The following is a 17,765-nucleotide window of genomic DNA, read 5'->3' on the forward strand; positions in this document are numbered from 1 at the left end:
CCAGGATTAAAATATATGCATTAATATGTACGAGTGCGAGTGTGGCAGTTTCCTAGTAGGAACCAAAATATTTATGCTCATGTCTCCTCTCAGAAAAGGCGGCAAAAATGTTTAATTTTAACAATAATACAAATGTATATACTTTGGGCGATATCCGTATCGGAACACTAAAAATCGATTATATCGATTCGAAGTAGATGAAGTTTTTAACCTTGTTAAAAAATCCTTTTTGGGTAACCCCGGATCTACAATAGGGTTTTAAACCTTAAGCCATAAGAAATTAGCGAATCACAGTCGATTATTCCCCTCGGATTCGACTGTAATTGGTCAATTTCTTACGACTTAAGGCTTAAAGCACCTATTGTAGATCCGGGGTTACGGACGTGATACGAGATCGCGATTTTGATTGTGATTGGTCGATTTGCTTGAAACCACGATTAACTGCCGTCGTCGCGTGCGTTTCGGAACGCACCTCTGGCTGGTCACACTTCGGGTCATATGACCGACGTTACGCCGAGCATTGAGTGTGCTGTCGTAGGCGTTGACTGAACGACTTCTCTTCACCAAGTCTCGTGATCTCGAGTCCTTGCGAGCCCACCAAGCATCTTTAGGGAAGAAAATTGACCAAGCGACATCATGGCTCTCAGCGACGCAGACGTTCAGAAGCAGGTAAACGAGGAAAAATAAAGTGACGCGTCCTTCCGTGAAACATTCCGTCCTTTTCCCCAACTCGTCTCATTTGAACTCAGCATTGTACTCTTGCGCTATTAATATCTTTTCGATTATTTATTGTCACGCTAAAACGTTAATACCTTTGTCAGGTACATTTCTCAAGAGGGATTATATATTTTTTCAACTATTTCGAATTTCGTTTTCATAGCTGCTCTTATTCTTGTACCAGGAGCTGAACGGAGCAAGAGTAAAATCGAATAAATGAATGACGGCTCGCGAAACTTGGACAATAACTGATATCTCATCGAGGAATTCTTTAGTCGTTTTAATATCTTTACATTTTAATGTTTGTGGGATAAACATTAAAAAATTTAGTAATTAAATGAAGTTCCTTACTAAGACATGATTTGGAGATAAAGAATGAAATGGTATGATTATAGATCAAGCATATGATGGCCTTCATAGAACAAGAGGCCAATGAAAAGGCAGAGGAAATAGATGCTAAGGCAGAAGAAGAATTTAATATTGAGAAGGGACGCCTGGTGCAACAACAGCGTCTCAAGATCATGGAGTATTATGAGAAAAAGGAAAAGCAAGTTGAACTGCAAAAAAAGATGTATGTATGAAAAATTAATTTCTTTTATTACATATATATGTATACAATATACATTGCACAGTGGGCCAGGAGACTGATAAATCGCTCCGTATTGTTTAAATAATTTGTTGTTTTATAATAAATATGTATAATGATAAATAACACAGACCTGCAAAATTGGAGGTGTTGAAAGTTGATTGGGATTTAATAATGTTTTCTGACGTAATTTTTTGCGCTGAATCCGAATCCAGCTGCAGAATTGCTGTATCACGTCTAGATTTCGAGATATCCTTACTTAAAACTGTCAAAGAAGCCGTTTTCAACCATATTTTAACTTAAATTATCTCCTGTGTTTCAATCCCGATTCAAGATGCCGATACATCATATCATGATGCACCACATTTAAATTATAAAAATGAGATATTACTGTATTGCGCTCAGTGTGTATATGAAGTTAAATCGGCGACTTTTGTGCGCCTTTGGCTAATTGTCTAATTATCAATTTTGATAAAATATTTTCCATTATTTAAATATGAATAATTATTAATATATTAATTTTTAATTAAAATTTTCATAAAAGAAAGGCTACAAGTTAACGCTAGTTGATAGGTGCCTATTAATCAATGTTTATTAAATCTTAATACATGAAACTACATACGTTTTGACTTAATCAGGTCATTTTCAGTGTGAAACGTAAAATTAAAATAAAAATAGAAATAACAATAAAGGAGTCATGATAAATGTAGTTTACATAAAATTAAATAATTTAAATGTAAAAACCATTAGAGATGTCATCATAAATGTCTTGTGAATTCGCATACAATTTCAATAGACTAATTGAGTATTCAACATTAAAAGAGATCTCATGCTAACCAACATAATTGTATTCTTGTTATCCATGTGTGTCCTGTGGATCTCATGATTATTTGCAATCGTTACGAATGTATGATCAGAATCACCGTCGTATTTATTTTTAATACGTTCTTATTAAACATATTATTTAAATCGATTAAATAAACAATGCCATTAGAAATATATAAATTTTCAATCAACATAAATAAGTGCTTCAACGATTTAATATATTAATAATTATTTATATTTAAATAATGGAAAATGTATCAAAATCGATCATTTCTCTTATTAAACTACCATCAACTTTACGAAATGAATATAATAGCAAAATTTATCGTACTTTAAACTTCCTATACAGCACACTTTATTCAAGGGGACGTCTTAGAAAACTATAGAATAGTTTGGAACATATAGAAGTTCTTTCAATGTCTTTAGGACATCTCTTAAAATAACCGTGAGAGAACCGTGCTTCTCGTTCCCGATCCCAGACAAACGCCGTACGTCAAATATTTGTTTTTATCGATCTTTCGTTGCGTGTTTACGGCAAAAAGCTTCCAATTTTCAGATGAACAACATGAATACTACTAATACTAATACTGTGATGATGAAAGAGCGGATCTTTCCATTACTGATACATCAATCCGCCTTTTCTAGCTCATTTGCCGTATTGGATCTTCTATTTTGAATTTATAAATTTTGAGTTTGGATTTGAAATCAGCGACCTCAAAAATCCTTGAGTACCTGACAGCAATTGGAGCATTTTTATTTCATTGAATTATTTTGGCCACTTTTTCTGATTTTCTGGTCCACTGTGCATTAATATATAATATAACATTATTTTAATATTAGTTTTATTTTATATTTTGTGTGCGTGTGTATCAATGACACATGAATCATATGTAAGTCCTACTGAATCGGTAAAACAGACGACTTTAGGATCTCTTTAAGGTTTAAATTTATTTATTTTATAAAAAATTATATAAATATCTAATATGCGTTTGCATTTTATAATTTTATTAATTGTAGACAATCTTCAAACATGCTTAACCAGGCACGATTGAAGGCTTTAAAAGTGCGTGAAGATCATGTACGCAATGTTCTTGAAGAAGCTAGAAAGAAATTAGGTGAAATAACTCATAATCCTGCGCAATATAGAGAAATTCTCCATCTGCTGATAATCCAAGGACTTTATCAAGTATAATATTTTTATAATTTTAATTATTTTATTATTATCGTGTGTGTTACATTATCATTTTTTTAACCTTATAAACATTTCTATAGCATAATTTATATTTTTACAGCTAACAGAGTCAAACATTACTCTTCGTGTTCGTCAAGTCGATCTGCCGCTCGTAGAATCCCTTATTGATAACGTTCAGCAGCAGTATAAGCAGAAAACTAAGAAAGATGTTGTCTTGAAGATCGATTCTGATAATTTCTTGCCTACAGAAAGCTGCGGAGGTGTGGAGTCATTAGCATCCAAAGGTAATTATATCGTCGAAATATTTTTTGTTGTACTAAAATTATTAATTGCCATTTTGCAAAAATAATGAGAAATATGTAAAATATATCACGTAAATTTTAAGTGATTTGAATTACAACTTTGATTTTAACAAAGTAATTATATTAATTGCTGAATTAATATTATATACAAAATAACTTTTTGTTTCACAGGGCGCATAAAGATTAGCAATACCTTGGAGACCAGATTAGAACTGATAGCGCAACAACTGATACCCGAGATTCGTTCCGCTCTGTTTGGACACAATTCAAATCGCAAATTTAATGATTAAGCTAATTTTTCTCGACAATTGATTGACTCTCCAAAACATTCCTTTTAACAACAAATTACTATCGCATTATCATGTATTATATAGAATAAAATTAGCATATAATACACTTTTTGTCGAGACTCATGCCTAATATTTTCAATGTATTTGAAAGTATTTGATCAATTGCCGTGCAATATTTATCGTTGAAAGAGTCGCAAACAAATTGTACAGTACTCATCACAAATACCCTTTTATTTTATCCCTATCCTTCTGACAGACGGTAATCATGAACATAAAGTGTATAGCGATGAAATATTTCGTGATATATTCGATATCGACTTAAAATTTCCGTTAAAATTGGTGTTCACAAACAAGACAAAGTGTACTTTCTCAGGATAGGAATGTTAACGCGGATGAAATGTATAATTAATAATTAATGTTCTTGACTCTTTGTGTTAAAAAGAATAGCAATTGCAATTGAATGTAGTACAGTCAATATATTGTGCAGAATCGTAATAAACAGAAGTATTGAATGCGCTTTATATGTATATAATATATTTGTATACTTATAGAGCATATATCAGTATATTATGTACATTATGTATAATATAATAATGTATCACAATAAATATATGATTCGTTGTTGTTGTAAAAATCTTTTTAAAAAATTTACTTCCACAAATCTAATATCGTAGCACTTAATATTATATTAGTAAATATAATCCAAGATGCAAACACTTATATTTGTTTTAAAGTATATTTTAAAGTAAACATTACACACTATTTTGATTTAACATTATTCTTGTAACACTAACTAAAGATAAAATCTCAGTAATAAATATTATGTCCCTTAATAATTAATAATTCTATCACAAATGCCATTTTATTTCAAAGTTGATTTACATATTTATTGCTTGTACTTATTTCTTTAAGAATGTGTATATTTCTGCAAATGATTACTTATTTATATTAGTAAATAGTTTACACTAGTAAGGCTTTTTAAAAATTGATCAGTCATCTTTCTTCTATTAAATTACAAATGACAGCCATATATAGTTACCAACATGATGATAATTACATGTTTCTAAAACACAAGTAATATAGGATGTACAATGTATCGTAAGTAGTTGTTATGCTTACAATAAAAGATGAACATAATTTATGTAAATATATATAAAAAATTTCAGCTATCTTTTTATTACACGTTACGCAGAGATATGAAGATCGATACATGCTTCTCCTTCGAGATCTAAGGACTCTGGAGTATCTGATGGATTAATCTGTTCTCCATCAAAGTAAAGCTTCAAATTATTCTCCTTCACACCAAGTTGCTCGGCGCAATTAGCGAATAGCAACTTGAATGGTTTATCTTTCTTAAGTGGAATAATTAAGGATTGTTTTTTGTTCGCAGTTTGTACTTTAATATTACATATGTCCTCATCATTGCTTTCATCCTTGGGTAGTGTGTTCATACCTGGATTCACTATCCCACCATCTGCAAGTATAAAGTTAACATTACATTATTGTATTAAAATTAATGAGTAATTTATACGAACCGAGTATATCTATAATGGAAATTTCGAGCGATGCAGGAGTATCGGTATGATGAACAATTTTATCCTTCTTCATGATTAAGACTTCATTCACAGAAACTCCTTCTAAATTGGCATAATGCTCAAAAATCCCTTTGAAATTATCATGCTATAAAATAACAGAAAGTTATCTTTACGAATATGTTAAATAAATGATAAAAATAATTATACGAAACTATGGTTTGCCATATGTTACTAATTAACATAACTGAGATACATACTCTACGCATACTTAAACGATCAATTCTGTTTGATCGCCAGTACACTTTTATATTTATCTCATAGTTGTCATCTTCGATGTAAGCATCATCATCCGAAAGTGCAATTACATCATTGCAAGATTCGGACTGCTTTTCTTCCCCTATGATTTCCACATTGTATTCTAGATCAATAGGCAAACGCTGAAACATTGGCATAAAAATTATGCAATATCCTCTTGAATTAAACATCGATGCATATTCTATAGATTATATACAGGGTGTCTCAGAATCTTAAAAACAGTTTAAATTATATTTGGATATCAAAATAATTCCCAAATTCAATTTTTGCTTTCAAGATAAATACATTTATACAGAGTTGAAGAGTAAGGCGTTACTTTTATGAAGCAACGTTTCAACTCTGCATTTATGTGTGTGTGTGTGTGTGTGTGTGTGTGTGTGTGTGTGTGTATGCGCGTGCGCATACACACAATTTAAAAAAATATAAAAAAATTACCCTTCCCCGAGTTCGCCTATCGACAGCTCTAGTAATACTTTTTCTAATCCTTCTACCTCTTATCGTCCTGCTTCGCGTTTGTATTCCATCGTTATTTATTTCATCATCATATACATTTTCATTATTTATTTCATTATTTATTTCATCCTTTATATCTTTACCATGACCGTTCATGTCTTCACAGTTTGTTTTCTGCGCAATGCTGAAAGTAAAATGAATAAAATGTGTGCAATGTAATATGATCACAATGTTAGAAGTATAGGTGGTCCGACAGAATTATCTTTTTCATATGCAGCCCTGTGATTATTTTGAGTCAGTTAGCGCTTTCGTTACTAGGAAAATTAGGAAGTAGTTCAAAAAAACTTACTTTTTTCGAATTTAATATAGTCTATTGTACCCACATCTAATTTTGCGTCTACTTTAATCCTGTAAAAGGATTTTTTATTCCGTTCAGTCAATTCGCAGATTTTTTTTATAAAACTATAATGTCGATAATTTGGTCTCTCAATCCAGCATCTCCATGGGTGGTATTCATTGTCCGTTCATATTTTAAGATCGTCTTAAGTAATGTCTTAAGATGCTAATATGGCTCTTTGATTATGGTTCATAACATCTTAAGACTGTACTTAAGACAATCTTAAATATAAGATCCAGCTATGAATACCAGTCCATAATATATTGAAGATGACTCAAGCTAAGGTTGAAACTTTTGCGTATTTGTATGAATAATACTTATTTTTACAAACATTATTCAGCATCCCCTTAACCGTTAAAGTATAAAATTAAAATTGTGTTAAAATATTTGAAATGTCAATTAATAAAACAATTTGTACTTAAAAATTCGAAAGGAATTAGGGCTACGAGCCAAAGGTTATATCATAACAATAAAAAACACTTTAATGTCTGCTATAAACAATTACATTATTATATAATTGTTTATAGCAGACATTAAAGTGTTTTTTATTGTTATGATGTTTATATAAATAATTTAACTCACAATAATTAACCTCATAGCCCTAATTCCTTTCGAATTTTTAAATTTGTTGAGCCTTATTACTATTTTATATTTAATTTGTACTTAAATTTTTATTTAAAAAAATTTCGTAATCAAAATTTTCAAAGAAAACAGATTCTGCTCTGAATCAATTTTTAACCATGAAATATATTTTTAAAACAAAAATTTAAATATTTTTTTTATTAATTGCCGTTTCGAATATTTTAACGATTTAACAATTTTACAATTTAATAATTAATACACTTAGATGACCTAAGGTTGAAACGTTCGTATATTTATATAACTGATACTTATTTTTATAAATATTATTCACAACAAGTTTTATGTTGTGATAATATTATAATAGTGATCACACATTGTTTATTGCGTTTATGCCTATACCGACGATATTATATTAGCGACATTAATTATTAAGGTTTTTCGTTTTTGCTGAAGAAGTGACCCGTGGTCACAAAACGTATGATTTGATTTTATATAATAAATGTTTTAATTTAAATTGTAATTAACTTATATATTAATTGGCTTGATCATTGACCTGATTTCTTTACGTCTTAAATAATGTTCAGCACTTAGACCTTGTTTGGCTTTCATGTTCCTGCATTGTATTTGATTTTAATCTATAAGCCTATTTCTATTTATTATTTTTAATAATGATATAGGTATTATTCATGTAATGTAAAAATATAAGTATTCCGTAATTAATACAATATTTTAAATAATCATGATTTATGTAATAAATACCTTTCCTTAAGAGAAAGTTCCACTCTCTCAAAGCGTTGTTTTTTCAATACTAAAAACAAAATATTGCATTTAATTGTAAGAATTAATTCGAAATATCAAAATACATTATAGAGTTGCTTTTATTACTATATGTTAGGTTTTCATAACCAGTAACAGGAACACATCTTTTTTGACGCTAAAAGAATATATGGGTTTTTTAATTGCGACCCACTAAGGTATTTTGTTATTAGTTTTACTTTTTTAAGGACTTTTCAAGTTTAGAACTGAAAAATGAGATTATGATACATAAAATTATTCCAAATCATTACTATTTAAAAATTAGGAGAAATCTCTGGATCATCTGGATTCCAATTATAAATTAACATATATTCCAATTATAAATTAACATAACTGTCACAAAAAGAAAAAGTGTTACCTCTTAATCGAGCAACAGAATTTGTATACGGATCATCTTCGTCCGAAGAACTATCTGTTATTTTAATCATTATAAATACTTGTATGATGTAATATGCAGTCTCCTAAAATACATAATACAATTCATTACATGTTGTATTACGTTGCAAGACAATAAAATGTTCAATCTCTTAAAAATTTCAAAATAACGTCGCATTGTCCATCAAGAATACGTAACCTTGACGTAAAGTCAAACCTAACGCACAATAATTAACTGTGCAAAATGAAAAGGACAACAAACCATAAAACGTGAAAACTATTTTTTATTACTCATTTGTTTGCCAAGCATAATATTAAAATAAACGTTTTACGCAATTCAATACGAACTAAAAGGGTAATTATTTAAAAATAAAATGTTCATTCTTGTAAAAGAAAAGTAACGTCAAAAGTCAAACGTAAGCACAATAATCAGCTGTGCAAAATGGAAAGAAATAATAAAAACCTAAAACCTAAAACTTGAAAAATATCCATTTTATTTTTCTCATTCAATACTTGGCACTGATAATATATAAAAATAAATATTTAACTCAACGCAAACTCAACTTACTTTACAATTTATCGACTTTTTGATGGAATTAACTTCTGCGGTCTTGTGTACAGAGTAACAGCACCCAATCCTCTTCAGCGATACGACCAATCTCAACTGCTCTTTTGATGTAACTTTTATAGAATACGCTTAAGCCTTGTGTCCACGATGCTAGAAATTGCTCCGAGATCTCGGAGAGAGAAAGAATTAACCAATTACATTTAAACAATTTAGTCACATGATCAATGCGATTGGTCAATTCTTTCTTCATCCGAGATCTCGGACGGATTTCTAGCATCGTGGACACTGGGCTTTACAGGGGTGCGTTTCAAAACTCGACTCTATCAACTCCGAGTATCATTTATCCTTGTTCTTCACCGAATGTTGAACAAGGATAAAAGGTACTCGGAATTGATAGAGTCGAGTTTTGGAACGCACCCCAGAGGTTTGTCGCGTCTCAAGCTCCAACATACTCTAACATGCTCCTACCATAGCTCTTACTCACTCTATCAAGCACCTTATGGCTCCTGCACATTGGACGCGGAAAAGCTTACCGCGCGGCAAAATGCGACGCGGTAACCAATGAACATGTTAGGAACTGTAAGCTTATTGGCTACGCGTCACATTTTGCCGCGCGGCAAGCGTTTTCGCGTCCAGTGTGCAGGAGCCATTAGAGCAGTGGTGCTAGAGATTCTGGCTTGCGCTACCACTTGATTGCACTTGATAACGCGTGGTGGGGGAAGAGGGGGAGTAATTTCCGATAGCTGTAGCTATAACTGTAGCTATCGGAAACTACCCTCACTCTTCCCCCACCATGCGTTACCAAATGGTAGTGCAAGCCAGAATTTGGCACCACTGCGTTGGAATTATTTTCGATTGGGATGCACTGGCTGCACTCAGGGTGCCATTACATGAGCTCGGAAACGCGGAAATGCGTTGTGTTCCGCAGGGTGAAGTCCCATCAGGCATGTTTGCCGCGTATCGCGTAAGCGCATAACCAATCAATAATCAGTAAAACGCGAAACTATAACAGCAGATCGCTTCTGATTGGTTACGCGGTTATGCGATACGCGATAAATACACCTCATGGGACTCCACCCTCAGTGTCAAGAGGGACGGAATTATCGACTACGACCATGAACGTGAAAACAACCGAGAAAATAAACGAGATGTCTCACCAGTGGACGTGATGTCATAGGCTGGAAAGGCATTAATTGCGCGAACTGTACCAGCAGTTACGAGGCCCTGTATATGGCTTATATGGCGATAAAGATGGCGGTCGGAAACGATGACAGCCATATTAAGGATATCTTTTGTATAGGCCGCGGCCTAAATGCACGGTGTAAACGTAGCCGTTGGTTCAGATTGGTTGTCCTGTTCACGATGTTGACTGCTGCGTTTTTCTGTCAGATTGTTTCATTTTGAGTGAATACGCATAGAATGGGTGCATTTTTATAAAGATTTTAGGGAAGGCGGAGTATTCTAAATAATTACCCAAAGAATTTGTGTTTTTAAAACACTATTTATAAAACAGAATTTGTGTACCTAACCCTCTATGCCATCGATGTGACATATTTCCTAACCTAACAATAATAGTTAACTTTAACGATTATATCCTACACAGTATGAAATATTTCAGAAATATTTCCGAAATATCTCATGCAAGATTTGAAATATGTAGAAATATTTCTATTTATATGCAGAAATATTTCATAAAATATTTCTGAAATATAAGTATATCTAGGAATTAAAGTTTTTGATGTTTCCTGAAATGTTTCTACAGTATTTCTAAAATATTTTTGTGAAATATTTCAATGGAATATTCTAAAACGTTTTAAAAATATTTACGAAATATTTTTTAAATATTTTTTAAATATTTTATTGAAATATTTCCAAAAATGATTCATAATAAATATTTCAAATATTTCATGCTGCGTGGGATCTCACTTCGCGGGGCAGGGCAATACTTTTTTATCAGATTCGTTCATTTCGTGCAAAAACGCGTCGAATAAGCCTAATTTTATTGATTTTTGAGGTGCTTTATCTAAACTGTATAATTATCTAAAAAAATTAATGAATAGATTAATCTAACAGAGTCGGATGTCTAGTCTGGTCTAATCATCGGCATTCAAGTGCACATGTAAAGAAATGGCAGATTACAATGAGAAATGTTGGGACTGTTCATTCGATTATGGCGAAGACAGACAGAAGGGTGTTTGCTTAATAAAAGAAGAGTACGTATGTTTGCCGGATGGCTTACATTAATCTTATAAGGAATGAATCTTATACGAACAAATTTGCAAGCGCGCATATTTTCTAACCCCTAAATTGTTCATTCAGAGACACGGATTATCAATCGCCTGTTTTTGTCCCTTAATTTAAATTTTTATTTATATTGATAATTGTATTTATTTATAGTAAGAGATATTGAAGGACTTAGTCTTTTCTCAATTTTTATTCAAAAATTAATATTTTATCGTAATATAATAAATGAGATTCTTTATGTAATAGAATATATTTTATTACTTCAGCTTACATTGCCAAGAAGGAACTTGGTTTACAGATATAAACTTAACCTTCATTTATCATACCACTATCCTATTTACTATGCATCTTTTACTTTCTATTTAATAAATTTCTATATCTATATAGTGACCTATTCATAGAAAAGAAAGATTTCTTGTCCTTATAAAAATATCACAGAACATAATCATAGCCGTATTCTGCTATTGCTACTTTAATTCGCTGCTGTCTAATTATATCAATTAGTGCCAACCTTCTCTGTAGTTATCTTAGATTCTGCATTCTTTTTTCTAATCTCCTTTTTCCTTTCTTCAACTTTCTTAGAATTTCACATTTTTTCGAGTCTAGTTCCTCGTTCTAAAGTCTACTCCATATTTCCATTCTATCCCTACCTAATATCCCGAACCAACTTATTTTCTGACACTCTTCAACATAACGTTCCATGCGATTTGTACCTATTCCACAAAATATACATCTCTTTCTCTCATCACTTAACCAGTACTTATTTTCCCTTTTTCATATTTCCACACCTAAGTTTCACTAATCTCCTTAGACTCTCTCCTATTCCTATCTTATTCAAATTTTCCTTCCTTAAATATTTGTAGCTTCTATTTCCTATGTCAAACTTCTTGTACCTGTTATTGTATCTAACTTGTTCTTAACTTGCTATCTTTCCATTGTCTTTTATACATACCTTCCTCTTTTAATTATTTTTCCTTCAAATCCAAATAAAATTCTATCTTGGATCCTATATATTAAATATATAACAACGGTAACTGTTAATGATAATAATTTATGACAATGATAATTTTCTGTGAAAATTATTTGAAATACTGTTCATCAATAAATTTTTGCACACAAGTACTGATGTATCTGAAGAACAGTTATATATTATATTTGTTATTATTTATTAAGTATTATTATCTTATAATTAATATATGTATTTGATATTGTAGATTTATTATCGAGGATCATGTAAGACAATTGAGTGATCAGTGCTTGACAAAGATCGATAAACAGAAAGTATCTGCTGATGCAGGTATAGAAGATACAGATGCATCATGGGATCAAGTACCTGCTAAGAAAGTCAAATTGGAAGATAAGAGAGAGAAGCTCAGAGGACAAAATAAAGCGAGGCCACCTCCATTCAAAGTTTCCAAGGAATTGAATCTATGTCCATGGATCGCGGATCAAACTGCAAATGAACCGGAGAGAAAATGCTCGAATCAGCACTGTACTTTCCTGCATGATCGAAAGGAGTATCTGAAGATCAAGCCAGAAGACATAGGTACAGAGTGTTATATTTTTAATTTGACCGGCAAGTGCCCGAGAGGAACCACTTGTAGAATGGGCTCAGGACACTTGACCGAAGATGGCTTCAACATTATTGATGAAAAGAAACTCGAGGAATACAGCAAGTGTCCGCCAGTGTCTGTCAAAAATCACTTATCCAAGGGCTTGCAAAACAAATTGCGCAAGCACAAGTATAATTTCTCCAGGGCGGAGGCAATCGTCAAAGCTAACGGTCCGTCTAGGAAAAAAACGCAACTGCAGAGTTTGAATAGTAAAGAAGAGGATAAAAATGATACGAAATCAGATGTCACGATTAATATTTCTAACAATAGCAATGACAAGAAAGTGACGAAACATATTTCTGATAACGCGAATGATGAGAAAATAGAAACAGATGCCTCTAATTGTGATATCACATGTAAATCAGAAGAATTGAAAATCGGACCTGTGGATGATAGTGATTTGATTAGATTGCGACAATCAGAGAAAAAGACAATCGATTGGAACGGCAAGATACTACTCAGTCCTCTGACTACGGTAGGCAATCTGCCGTTTCGAAGGATTTGCAAGGAGTATGGTGCGGATATCACCTGCGGCGAGATGGCATTGGCGCCGAATATACTAAAAGGCTTGCAGGAGGAATGGGCATTGGTGAAGCGACACGAGAGCGAGGATATCTTCGGCGTGCAGCTCTGTGGCAATAATCCGGGAGTGCTGGCACGATGTGCACAGTTGTTGAACCATGAGATCAATGCAGACTACATCGATTTGAATCTTGGGTGTCCGATCGATATGATTTACAAAAACGGAGGCGGCAGCGGTATGCTCAATCGATTGAACGTACTCGAGACCGTGATAAAGTCTGTTAGCCAGGTGTTAGACATACCCTTATCCGTTAAGACCAGAACTGGGGTCTACATAGATAAACCGATCGCGCATAATCTAATGCCGAGGTTTCGAGACTGGGGTGTGTCCATGATTACCGTGAGTAAGTCTGCTAAATTTATGTTTCTCTCATTATCAAATCGGTCTCTTTTAAAAGACCGATTTTGTTACTTGGAAAAAACTAGACTCTTCAGACGATTTCTTTTTTATTTTTAAAAATTAGGAATTTTCATGGAATTTTATCGGTATTCCAGGAAATTTTTGGAACTTTATTTTTACATTTAAATTCTGTTTCTTTCCGAAAAATATTTCTCTTATTTTTTTTTCTTGCAAAATGTTGGCAATTGATTTGCAATATACAGTTCGCGTATATTCACGTATATTTTCGTGTATCTTGTGAGTTTTTATATAAAAAATCAAGGTAACAGTAGAAGACAGTATTCAGTAGAAGAGAGTAGCTTACTGATACTATATTGTAGTGAGCCTTCCCTATACTATTCTGTATGCGGCTTTAATTGAAAAATGATAGATGCAGTCTTGTGAAATCCCTGTCTTTTACTGTAATTTACACTGTATAGTTTGTTCGCGTTTTTTACACTCCAATTTATTCCAAAATTGTATTAAAAAATTCTCTAATCTTATTTAGAATTTTGAATAAAAATATCTGAACAATTTGGGAGAATTCTTAAGGAATTTTTTTTACAAGTTTTTAGTAAACACCCTGCGTTAGAGAAATATGATCTTTCTGTATTATTGTCTAAGACTTATTCAGTTTGATGATTCTTTCAGGTTCACGGCAGATCGCGTGAGCAGAGATATACAAAGCTGGCTGATTGGGAGTATATAGAAAAATGTGCGGTAGCAGCGCAGCCGATACCAGTGTTCGGAAACGGCGATATTTTGTCCTTTGATGACTATCGTCGCGCGAAAGAGACCTACAGTACGGTGCAGGGCATCACCATTGGACGCGGAGCTCTAATCAAGCCTTGGATTTTTACCGAGATAAAGGAGAGAAAGTTGATCGACATATCGAGCGCAGAGAGATTCGACATTCTCAAGAAATATACAAATTACGGGCTCGAACACTGGGGATCTGACACTCGCGGCGTTGAAAATACCAGGAGATTCATGCTTGAATGGATCTCCTTCCTTCACAGGCAAGTTTGCTTTGAGAAGAATGTGTTTTTCTCAATTAAAGCATTACATTATTCTTCAATATGGATTTACATTGAACCGTATTGTAGATATATTCCTGTTGGAATTTTGGAGAGACCACCACAACGGATCAACGAGAGACCACCGTTTTACAGAGGTCGCGATGATATGGAAACGCTGATGGCTAGTTCCAACTGCGCCGATTGGGTGAAATTGTCGTAAGGCTATTAGCTCAATGTATTCATTGAATAGCGTCAGTTTTGATTATATCCATTAACGATTTTATTTATTTTTAGTGAGATGTTACTCGGGAAAGTGCCTGATGGATTTCGTTTTTTACCAAAGCACAAGGCGAACTCGTGGAAATAATCTACTGCAGGAAGAATAGTTTTATAGAGAAGTATTTCTCGAGGTGACTAATATTTCTATTCTTCTACATTGTTGATTATTCACGATAAACGCGATACATAAAAGAGAGGGATTAATCATGGTAATATGATGTCGAAATTTGTTATGTTCTCTCATTTGCGTTTATATATACATATATAATATAATGAATAAATATTTTTATGAAAGATCCTGTTAAAATTCATGTCCAGAGAGTTTCGCAATATACTTGCACTATTTAATGACACATTAACTTTGCTAACTACAACTTGACTAAATCAATAGTGTTCGTTTATCTCGCCAAGGTTAGTGACCGGCCACATGCAGTCACAACCACTGGCGATTTCCTTTGTATATGGTTCCCAACATTCATTATCCCAACGTCGTCTGACCAAAGATAAAACCCGACTTCTTTGCACGCACTGGAATGCCGGATGAACGCATTTCTGGAAAAACAAAATTTTAAATCTGAAGTCAAAATAAAAAAAACGTTTTCTTATTTTTTTTCACTGAACTTAAAATCGATTCAGCGAAAATGACTTATCGGATTTATCATTTCTTGGAAATTATCTTGCAATGTTAAATATTTATTAATTTGCTTTTAGTTGACCCATATTTTTTGCTCAATAAAAACCGTCATTTTGAATCCATTTCATTGAATCTCTTCATCTATTTCACTGTATGACGTATAAATTTACTTGTTCCAATGGTTTCATTATTCGTTCGTCTTCGCTCAACATCAAATAGCCCTTACAGTAGACCTCGAAATAATGTGAGGGTTGATATTCGTAATCGTCATCGAAAATCTCCATTTTTTTCGTTATTGTTTCGCAAAGATTGCGATATTCCTGCATAAATCGCAAAAGAAATAGACATTTATCTTAATATACAAATAATGATATATACAGGGTGTTCACCGTAACGGTCCGCACGATTTTTCAGACACTTCCGACAGTTAAAAAAAAGATTAAAGGATGATTATTTATCTATTTTATATAGTCTACAACATGCGATAAAAAAATTTTCTTAAATTTTCTTAAATTTTTTTATCGCATATTGTAGACTATATAAAACAGATGAATATTCATCTTTTGACTTTTTTTTAACTGTCGGAAGTATCTGAGAAATCGTGCGGACGTTGAACACCTTGTATAGTATATATGAATATTAAATAATACAAATACAATTTAAATCAAGAATGAACTAGTATATCAAGAATAAAACTCGCAAATTAATAATGTAATTTTTGAAATAAGAAAACTGTTTCAGTATATTTTTTAAGAAGATTTTCGGTATATTTTATAAGTTTATTCTATTGTGATTGCAAATGTTGTTCTATTGAAAAATATTTCTATTTAGATATAATTTACAAGAATTTTTATGTATTTTCTCGCTTCTGGTGTCACTGAGATAGTAGTGATGAGTGAACTTTAGTGAAGAATGATGCTTTTCAGGAATAAGAAACACTAACGTGCATCATATTTCTGCTATCTCTGTTCAATTGCTGTAGTCCCCTTGCCGCAGTTTCCGTGTCATAATATTCCTCCAGCGGATAAGAGACATCTCTCATTACCGGTACGTCACGTAGATAGTTCTGATAATTAAGCTTAGGACCAAAGCTGTTCCTAAATAATTGAGTGTAATTCAATGGTTTGCTCAACACGGAGAACATGTGGTTGAGGATAAAAAATTCAGCAATCTGCAAACAAAATGTACAATTTTTTTATAAACGAACGAACAAAAAGTAATGAGAAAAATTCCAAATTTCTTTACTATGATAGTATGATTGAACACACATTGCAGATAAAAGATTGTATTTTAATTTTATGCAAATAATCACAATCAGTTAAAAAAAAATTTTTCCAGAGTGACACGCTGGATTATCTCCAATTTTGATCAGATTGAAATTGATTTCCTAGTAGAAGAATCCCAAGAATTTCAATTGGCATTATGCGAGTCATGCATGCGCGCATATCCGATTATTCTTTTATCAATGACACCGAATTGTCAATGCCTCTTGAATATAACGTTGCGTCACTGATAGAGCCTAAACCTTCGATGGAGGTCTCAGTCAGCTGCCTTTAGCGACCCATCAAACCTGATGATGCGTAAATCGCACGCGCGGAGGGTCGACGCCGCAAGTGGGAATTGGAGGTAGGATGAATCATTCGTTTAGAGTATTTGCAACTAACGAAATGGTTTCACGCCATTTGTCATATCGATGAAATACGATATGCGTATTTCTAATTTCTTTCACCTGTTATTACATCCTTATAATTGTTTCTATTCTTGCTTTTTCTCCTCTAGAGAAAAGTTACTCTAAATCTTGCCTTTTATGTTGTAGAATAAAGGACATCTCCATATCTCATTTAAATTTTCAACATTTCGTAACTATGAAATGTTCCGATAACACATATTTGGATTTTATTTACATAAAAACCGCTTTAAAAGATTATTCACTCAGAGAAAACGACACAACGATAGCAACTATTATATAATGGTTGATAACTATACAAGCTTTATCAACTATTTCACTGTAACCATAAAATTGTTTATTCAACTATGATAATAATAACATTAATTCACACAT

The 17,765-nt window shown here is 32.6% G+C and overlaps 3 protein-coding genes across 6 annotated transcripts; 2 read left to right on the top strand and 1 right to left on the bottom strand.

The window, feature by feature from the left end:
- Positions 1-467: 467 nt before the first annotated feature.
- Positions 468-4,436, top strand: Vha26 (V-type proton ATPase subunit Vha26). The gene is made up of 5 exons (XM_018456982.1): positions 468-669; positions 1,113-1,288; positions 3,146-3,314; positions 3,421-3,604; positions 3,794-4,436. The coding sequence occupies exons 1-5, from the start codon at positions 637-639 to the stop codon at positions 3,910-3,912; spliced, it is 681 nt and encodes a 226-aa protein (XP_018312484.1). The 5' UTR covers positions 468-636; the 3' UTR covers positions 3,913-4,436.
- Positions 4,437-5,045: 609 nt separating this feature from the next.
- Rad60 (DNA repair protein Rad60) lies at positions 5,046-9,060 on the bottom strand. 3 transcript variants are annotated; one of them, XM_018457172.1, is made up of 7 exons: positions 8,954-9,060; positions 8,369-8,471; positions 7,954-8,002; positions 6,261-6,399; positions 5,705-5,884; positions 5,448-5,592; positions 5,046-5,386 (listed from the first exon to the last, which is right to left on the bottom strand). In XM_018457172.1, the coding sequence occupies exons 2-7, from the start codon at positions 8,436-8,438 to the stop codon at positions 5,097-5,099; spliced, it is 873 nt and encodes a 290-aa protein (XP_018312674.1). In that variant the 5' UTR covers positions 8,439-8,471; positions 8,954-9,060; the 3' UTR covers positions 5,046-5,096. The 3 variants fall into 3 exon arrangements, with proteins under 3 accessions (XP_018312674.1, XP_018312665.1, XP_018312682.1); XM_018457163.1 differs by having other exon boundaries at positions 6,198-6,399; XM_018457180.1 differs by lacking the exons at positions 7,954-8,002; positions 8,954-9,060 and having other exon boundaries at positions 6,198-6,399; positions 8,369-8,451.
- A 1,934-nt stretch (positions 9,061-10,994) lies between these two features.
- Dus3 (Dihydrouridine synthase 3) lies at positions 10,995-15,557 on the top strand. Of its 2 annotated transcripts, XM_018457712.1 has the most exons (6): positions 10,995-11,166; positions 12,412-13,732; positions 14,423-14,790; positions 14,878-15,006; positions 15,085-15,200; positions 15,481-15,557. In XM_018457712.1, exons 1-5 carry the CDS (start codon positions 11,081-11,083, stop codon positions 15,155-15,157), a joined length of 1,977 nt encoding a protein of 658 aa, XP_018313214.1. In that variant the 5' UTR covers positions 10,995-11,080; the 3' UTR covers positions 15,158-15,200; positions 15,481-15,557. The 2 variants fall into 2 exon arrangements, with proteins under 2 accessions (XP_018313214.1, XP_018313209.1); XM_018457707.1 differs by lacking the exon at positions 15,481-15,557 and having other exon boundaries at positions 15,085-15,299.
- Positions 15,558-17,765: the final 2,208 nt, after the last annotated feature.

The sequence above is a fragment of the Mycetomoellerius zeteki genome, unplaced genomic scaffold (assembly GCF_001594055.1).
Source record: "Mycetomoellerius zeteki isolate Tzet28-1 unplaced genomic scaffold, Tzet1.0 scaffold114, whole genome shotgun sequence".
Lineage (NCBI taxonomy): Eukaryota > Metazoa > Arthropoda > Insecta > Hymenoptera > Formicidae > Mycetomoellerius > Mycetomoellerius zeteki.